Source organism: Pezoporus occidentalis, unplaced genomic scaffold (genome assembly GCF_034315485.1).
Source record: "Pezoporus occidentalis ecotype Australia unplaced genomic scaffold, CSIRO_AGI_Poc_V1 ctg99, whole genome shotgun sequence".
NCBI classification, from domain to species: Eukaryota; Metazoa; Chordata; class Aves; order Psittaciformes; family Psittacidae; genus Pezoporus; species Pezoporus occidentalis.
This window is the reverse complement of record NW_026916358.1, coordinates 276,863-285,059: the sequence shown is the minus strand read 5'-3', so window position 1 is coordinate 285,059 and position 8,197 is coordinate 276,863. Positions and strand designations below refer to the sequence as shown.

Here is an 8,197-nt window from a genome sequence, read left to right as displayed (position 1 = left end):
AGTCTGCAACTTTGTTTTCTTTTGTGGTCTTGGGACTGGTCTTGTTCAACATCTTTGCTGGGGACACGGACAGCGGGATTGAATGCACCCTCAGCAAGTTTGACGATGACACCAAGCTGTGTGGTTCGGTTGATACGCTGGAGGGAAGGAATGCCATCCAGAGGGACCTTGACACACTTGTGAGTTGGGCTGATGCCAACCTCATGAAGTTTAACCATGCCAAGTGCAAGGTCCTGCACCTGGGTCGGAGCAATCCCAGGCACAGCTACAGGTTGGGCAGAGAAGAGATTCAGAGCAGCCCTGCAGAGAAGGACTTGGGGGTGTTGGTTGATGAGAAAATGAACATGAGCTGGCTTCAGTGTGCGCTCGCAGCCCAGAAAGCCAACCGTACCCTGGGTTGCATCAAAAGGAGCGTGACCAGCAGGTCGAAGGAGGTGATCCTGCCCCTCTACTCTGCTCTTGTGAGACCTCAGCTGGAGTATTGTGTGCAGTTCTGGTGTCCTCAACATAAAAAGGCCATGGAACTGTTGGAACAAGTCCAGAGGAGGGCCACGAGGATGATCAGGGGACTGGAGCACCTCCTGTATGAAGACAGGCTGAGAAAGTTGGGGCTGTTCAGCCTGGAGAAGAGAAGGCTGCGTGGAGACCTCATAGCAGCCTTCCAGTATCTGAAGGGGGCCTACAGGGATGCTGGAGAGGGACTCCTCATCAGGGGCTGTAGTGATAGGACAAGGGGTAACGGGTTCAAACTTAAACAGGGAAAGTTCAGGTTAGATATAAAGATGAAGTTTTTACTATGAGGGTGCTGAGGCACTGGAAGAGATTGCCCAAAGAAGTGGTGAATGCTCCATCTCTGGCAGTTCTCAAGGCCAGGTTAGACAGAGCCTTGACCAACTAGCCTAGTGTGAGGTGGCAGGGGGGTTGGAACTAGATGATCTTAAGATCCTTTCCAACCCAAACCATTCTATGATTCTATAATGTGTCTTACATACAGCTGGCTGCCCTACAAGAAGCCAGTGGTTATTTGTGGGGGTGGGTGTCAGAAACTGATTCCCTGTAATCAGCACCTCACAAGATCTTCTTCTCTCCAAACTGGAAAGGCTAATTTTGGTTTAATTTTCTGTAAAAATCTGGTGTTAAGAGTAGCCAATAAGTTACACTCATCGGCTTCGCAGCAGGAAAAAATCACCTGGAAATTTGCAAGAGCAGGCATCCACCTTACAATGGTTAGGGTTACCTTTCCCAGAATGTAGATCAGAAAACGCCTCTGTCATAGACACAAGTCTGGCTGCAGGCAGGGAGGTTCAGCTGAAATACTCACCAGCATGCAGTGATAAGAGATCAGAAGAGCTACTGAGCAGACAATAATTTTAAAAGGAACAGGGGAAGTTTAGATTGGATATAAGGAAGAAGTTCTTTACTGTGAAGGTGGTGAGGCACTGGAATGGGCTGCCCAGGGAAGTTGTGACTGCTCCATCCCTGGCAGTTCAAGGCCAGGTTGGAAAGAGCCTTGGGTGACATGGTTTAGTGTGAGGTGTCCCTGCCCATGGCAGGGGGGTTTGAACTAGATGATCTTAAGGTCCTTTCCAGCCCTAACTATTCTGTGATTCTGTGATTAACGTGCTACATTGCAAAAACTTTCCATTCTGCTCTAAGCAGCCCTCCTGACAGGTCAGGGCTCACACCATTGCACTACTTACAGTGAAGTACCATGACGCATACACAGTGATGTGTTAAAAGATCAAATCTTTGAGCCAAAGTTTGGATTTCAATCCATTCAAAACATCCAAAAATTGAACAAACAGAAGTCATAGCAGAACAAAGAAAAGTACTTGTAAAGGTGTTACATGGGTGATTCTTGATTAACACCAGTCTTTATACTCTGCCATATCAGGATATTCTGCTTTTATCACAGCAAAGCTGTGAATCAATAATCATGGTTTTCTGTGACAAATGTTTCACTTGTTAGCGCTGACATACTTTGAATGTCTCTCTGGACACAGCAGCTCCCCAGGTGAGTGACAGGCAGATGCAGCTAGGTGACAACCACCATGATGCCAGATGAGAACTGCCAGTGTAATCAAATGTTGGAAGTAGGAAACCCCCATGCATTTCAGTTGTTGCCCTTCTTCATTCTGCTCTCAGCATCAGCTGCACTTCTGCTTTTCAGAACTCCCACCGTAAAGGAAGACAAGTTTTCACTTCTATCCCCTCATCCAGCTACCTCTTCTGTCATAGGAGTTTGGCAGCTTTTGATGGTTTCTGAATATGAGCTGAGCTTCCATTCTTTTTCTGTTGAGTCGTTGCAGGCAATCCAGATGACTCACTTGTTAGTTTGTTCATGACACTGATACATGGTATTTTCTAAAATGTTGTTTGTTTTCTTTTCATCACTCTTACCGGATCCGTACGGTAATTCAGGCTGGAAGGCATCTCAGCTCATCTCTAGTCCACCCCTGCTCAAAACATTGTCTGCTGTGAGGTCAGACTCTACATTGCTCAGGGCTTTTATCCCGTCTAGTCTTGAAAACCCTAAGTCAGCACAACTTCTCTGGGAAACCTGTTTCACAGCTTAATTCCAATGGAAATAATCTTGTTTCATTTCTGTGCGTTGTGTGTCCCTCATCCTCCCACCAGGCATCACTGTGGATTGACTCCAGCTTTGCAATAACCTGCTTGAAGTACTGAAAAGCTGCCATTAGGTCTCTTGAGGGCACCTTTTCTTCAGGCTTAACAAGTCCTTCTTCCTCAGCCTCTCCTCATATAGCAACTGCTCCGGACCCCTCAGCATCTTGGTAACACTCCATAATCCACAGAAGCTCAAGGAGGAATCAGAGCCCAAGAATAACCTTTGAAAAATCTTAAGTCCCAAATTTACAAAATAATGACATTCAAAGTTGCTGGCTTGTTGATAAATGAATGACAATTAAAGTAAAACAAGCAAGGCTTTAACAATAAAGCACCTGTGATGGTATCCACATCTTTCTGGAAGGAGACAGATCTGAGAAGAGCTTAGAGAACTTAACTCAGTGCAGCAGTCAAAGTAAATAGCATTCTGCTCATAAGCAGATGAGAGAAAACAAATCCCTATGGGAAGCAACTGAACTATCTGGAAAAAACTGTATATACTCTCTCCTTTCTACTGATGATCATTCCAGTATTATTATATCACTGCTCTCCCCCCGCTCCTTTTTTAAGTTAAAGCAGCCTCCTATTTTCAGATCTCATTAATGTACAGATTTCACAATGTATCACGTGTTCACTGATACAGAAACAGAGATTTATCTTATGACAGTTAGCTCCTTCTATGAAGAATTTAATAAAAGGTCATCTTCAAAGACCTGTGTCCTATCAGCTCCATTGATTTTTTCTTCTCTGCAATGGTTGCTTTTTGTTGAAGGAAGATTTTAAAGAAGTTTCCAAAGTCACACTTGCTTCTCTTTAGTTAAGACAATCAAATTTCAAAAGGAAAAGCAAACCAGTTTACTTTTGAAACAAAAAAAACCTAAGAAATCCTTCTTAACTTATTACACATGTCAAAATGGAGGGACAGTCTTTTGAAGTTATCACTTTAGAAAAACAGTGAAAGATGCACACTGGTCCCAGGATTTATCTGCAGAACCATTTCAGAGATACAAATACACACTTTGTGACTTTTCCTCTTCTTCAGATCACAAAAAGTACTGACAGATTAAAAGAGTAACAGTACATTCTTTCCTTATAATGTTTTTCCCCAAAGTGAGCCCTTATTACTATTCTCATTACCTTTCCATCATTTAATCTTCCTTAAACTGAATTCTAGCTTCTCTCCCTTTACAGTATTTTCTGCTTCCACAGATTTTCTCAACGATTTCCTGTCCATGATTTCCTCTGGCATTCTGTTCCTGCTTTTACCTTCCTTTTCCATCTGTACCTATGGTGTCACCCTTTTCAGAGATAAGAACCATGCAGTTATCTCCTCCCTTCCAGCTCTTTTCACTCCAGGCCTGGCATTAATACACCTGTACTACATATTTCTTTGCTCCCCCCCCCTTTTTTTTTCCTGTTTGAATAAAGTTTCTACTACCAGTCTCTTTTTTTCCTCATTACTTCTTCCTAACTTCACCTTCTTCCCTCTGTGAAAACTCTTACATTTCAATCTGTTCTTCCTTTTCTGGTCCCCTCCTACTACTTCTTAAGAGTCTCCTTGATCTGAAGTCTTTCCACATTTCCACCTCCTTCCTCACCATTGGTCTCTTTTCTCCCTCCTCACCCTCCTTTTTCACCTAAACACAATGACCAGGTAACTGCCCAAAATCTAGCATGTAATAAAAAATTCAATAAACTTTCTCTTGCTACTGGTAGTCACCCTTACTAGAATGCTCTCCTGAAACCAAGGTAATATAGAATCAAAGAATCATTTAGGTTAGAAAAGACCTTTAAGATCATCAAGTCCAACCATATAATTAGATTTGCTCTCCCAGACCACTCCAATGCTGTTTTGTTAAACACTCAAATTCCATTTCATAGATTCATCGGCAACCAAAAGCAAAGTAATGTCTTAGAAAGTCTGTGCTTTGCGCACTTCCACTCCCACCTTGACCTTGTTTCATCTGAGATCTATTCCACTAATGAGAACCAAAAGGAAACTGTCAGATGCTTGCAGCTTTTCTTACCTAGCATCCCTGTGCTCCTCTTTGCAGGTAAATCTTCAATCATACAATGGAGATTTAGAATGTAAGGGAAAAGAAAACAACCCCCATGGCCTGTCACAAGTTCCTTGATAACTGTTGTCGGACTCTGCAGAGAAAACTGCCATTCAACAGCAAAGATAATTTGAATCAGCTGATTCAACCATGATAAGAACCTTGCTTCTAGCACTAGCACTGCAAAGAATGCCATCGTTGGTGACAAGCCAATCATGCAATTACCTCCCAATAAATGGTTTTCCCAGGCCCATAAAATTAAGTAATGTGCTTGTTTCACTCATATTACAATATTACATATAACTGATACAATTAAAAAGCATTCACTGTGTGTCAGCTGCTCTGTAGGAAGCACCCACACCCCCAGAGAAAAAACACATGCAACATACTTCATATTTACCACAGGGTTTAAGTGTATCCAGGATCCCTTATCACAGACAGCACACTTACTAGACTGTAAGTTATCTCTGAGCAACTTCCTGGAGTTTTTGGAAGAAACAAATCTTGACTGACAGCCACCTGCAGAGTGAGTGGCCCAGTCTGTAAGCTGCACTTTCAGGTGAACCAAAAAAATGTTTAGGTGAAGAGGAAATATATGGAAAATAGACGAAGAACTGTTCTGAGGACATGGGAATCTACAATGGAAAGCCAGGACTGAGGAACATGGGATGAAAAGTTAGGACAGTAAATCTGGGATTTTGAACAGAGAAGCTGGACCGGACAACTAAGACTGGCCTGGCACGCTGAGTAGCAACGTGACTGAAGTAAGGAGACTTGAAAGAACAGAGCATACAGGGAAAGATATCATAAGTTACCAAGAGCTGTAAGGACAAATTCCTGTATCAAAGCCAAAAATTTGGGACCTCTGTAGTGCAGATGCAGTACGCTGAGACAGTTAGTTCTAGGTCTTGTGACAAGAGGAAGGGAAATGCTCTAAAATAATCCTAAAATTAGAAAAACCACAGAGCTTGTTAAAAATGCCCATGCGCGTTTTATTAATAAAAACTAACAGTGCCAAGGTTAAACAAGTCAAACAATTATAGTCTCTTTATATTCCATAAAATATTACAGAAAAGTTTATTTGTGTTTCAATAAAAAGACTACTGTCTTAGAAGAGGCAGCTGACAGTATTTGTGCAGTTAATTGTTTGTGAATAAATTCAAAAAGACTACCACCTGCCCTGAAATTCCTTTTATAAAAATGAACTATTAAAAATGATTGACAAATTTTGAGTTAAAAAACTTAAAACATTCTCTATATTTAATTTCAACTTTATAATAGATTACAGGAAGATGCTTATGAAACAAATACAAACATTTGTTTCAGTACATGTCTTTATATGATAGACTTATAAGTATGTAAACAACTATATAATAAAAAGTTTCCAAAGTCTGCCTGTAAGAAATCAGGCAAATTTCACCATAAGCAATAAATCATTCCAAACCTTCAAGACATTTTATATAGCTGCACCAACTGGCAGTAAACATTTGCCAAAAACTTTGTTACTCATATGTCCCAACATACAGTGAAAAGCATATAAACTTGATGGAATCATCATGTTAGATATAATTTAAGGGAAAAAAAGTTCACAACAACATTTCTGGAATTTAACATGTAAAAAAGTAGGACGTATCTTTCTTGTTTGGTTCTTTGGACACTGCGTGATTAACAAAAAACACTACTACATTAGCTCACTATTCCTCCAAAAGTGGCATCATCAAAATATACTCCAAATAAATTGCCATTCAGTGTATTCATTTTCCACAGAAGGATAGCATTTTATTTCTCAATGATGTGTCTACATTTTCTTTAGCAAACTTCGCAAGAACATTTGGGGCAAAATCCGTTTTCCTTCAAGTAAAAAAAAGAAAAGCAAACCCAAAACAAACAAGAAACAACCAACAAACCAAAACCCCCTAAAACAAGAGTAAATAAAGGCTCTGCATTAACACACTGGTATCAAAAACACACATCCACACCACATTTAAAAATATCCTACATAAAACAATCCTTGTTTGCTTATCAGAGGTGCAATTTCTAAACTTAGAACTGCTTACCAATATTCTCCTTGAGGGATGGGGCAAAGTTATTTGAGACACTTCTCCCTAGAACAATTTATTCCTGAAGCTTGCTGAATTTTAACAAAAAATAGTCTACAAGCAAAGGGCATCAGTCGTCATCATCATTTTCATTAAAATCATCGTCGTCGTCATCATCATCCCCAACATAAGAAACTGGTGTTTCAACTCTGGAGCCACTGTACTGAGATCCGTTGGAACTTGTAGCCAACATCCCGTCTCCACCATTGGAAAAGTCACTGAAGGGAAAAAAAAAAAAAACAACAAAAAAACCAACATAGCCAATTGGTATTAACTTAATGATTTTTCCTGGTTTACTGTGCTCTTAAATATAATTATGCATCTAGTCTGTTCCTTTAATGAATCTGCCACTGCTATTTTATAAACTGTATTGAACATGACTAAGTTATTTCGCAAAAGCAGAAACAGTTAAGTAATTTTGAAGTGGTTCTTATCATGTTTCTTCCTGTAGGTTTAATATAAAGATTAAATCCTTTCCAGGTAACTTCTGAAGTACATTTAGTGTTAAAGCTACAGAATTATCTAAGCCCTTTACTATTTTTAAGTAGCACTGGACACTCGCATCACAAGTGAATCCTATCTTTAAGCACTAATCTTGACTCAAAAGACATGTAAAATTGGGTATTAATAGCTCCTCCTTAAAACGCTGTTATTACATGGCAAACTATCATTGCTACATGCGCTGTATTTTTAACTTGAAATGGTTTTCTTCTCATACTTTCCTAGTTTAAAAAAAAACCACTGTATAACAACAACAAAAAATTGAACCAAAAAAAACCACCAACCTCAGAACAACCCAAAAAATTCCCCAAAACCAACACTCTCCCCAAGCAAAAAAAAATCCCTACTTCTTTGACATCTTGTATTTTTCCCTCTTGTAGACATCTATGTACACTGAAAATTCACCGACACTGAAAATTTATCTCCTGGATCAGCAAGTAGACATGGAAAGTATCTTACTTGAATGGGATCTTTTTCCACCAAAATACATACAAGCATTGTAAATATGGTCTAAAATATCTTGCTCCAAGATGAGTTAACTGTATCCAGAGGTATTTTAAGAGCCAAACATTCCTGCCTCCAGTATTACTTGCTATTTTGCCAATCTTTTTTATCAAACGTGGTCAAATTCTTGACAAAATGTTTTTCTAAAATTCACAGAAAAAGTATCTCCAACTTGGAAGACATTCATCATTTTAAAACTGCTTTCAAGAATATGTTTGCTAGCCATTTTTCAATCCAGCTGATGCACATAATCTATCATGCACACTGCTGTATGGAGCTAGTTGAACGGTCTGTAACCACACAAAATGAAACTGCCCCAGAAGATAACAAAGAAAATGTACGTCCAGTGAGACACTTCCAAGAGCTTCTGCTGCTCTGCACACTTACTCGGAAGATAACAAGGTATCT

The 8,197-nt window shown here is 39.8% G+C and overlaps 1 protein-coding gene across 3 annotated transcripts in view; it reads right to left on the bottom strand.

The window, feature by feature from the left end:
• Positions 1 to 5,653: 5,653 nt before the first annotated feature.
• TFDP1 (transcription factor Dp-1) overlaps positions 5,654 to 8,197 on the bottom strand; it is a 48,992-nt gene continuing 46,448 nt past the window's right edge. For all 3 annotated transcript variants that reach the window (XM_062606961.1, XM_062606960.1, XM_062606962.1), the window contains exon 12: positions 5,654 to 7,002. In XM_062606961.1, coding sequence (XP_062462945.1) covers positions 6,855 to 7,002 — 148 coding nt within the window. In that variant the 3' untranslated portion in view covers positions 5,654 to 6,854. The remainder of the gene's footprint in view (positions 7,003 to 8,197) is intronic.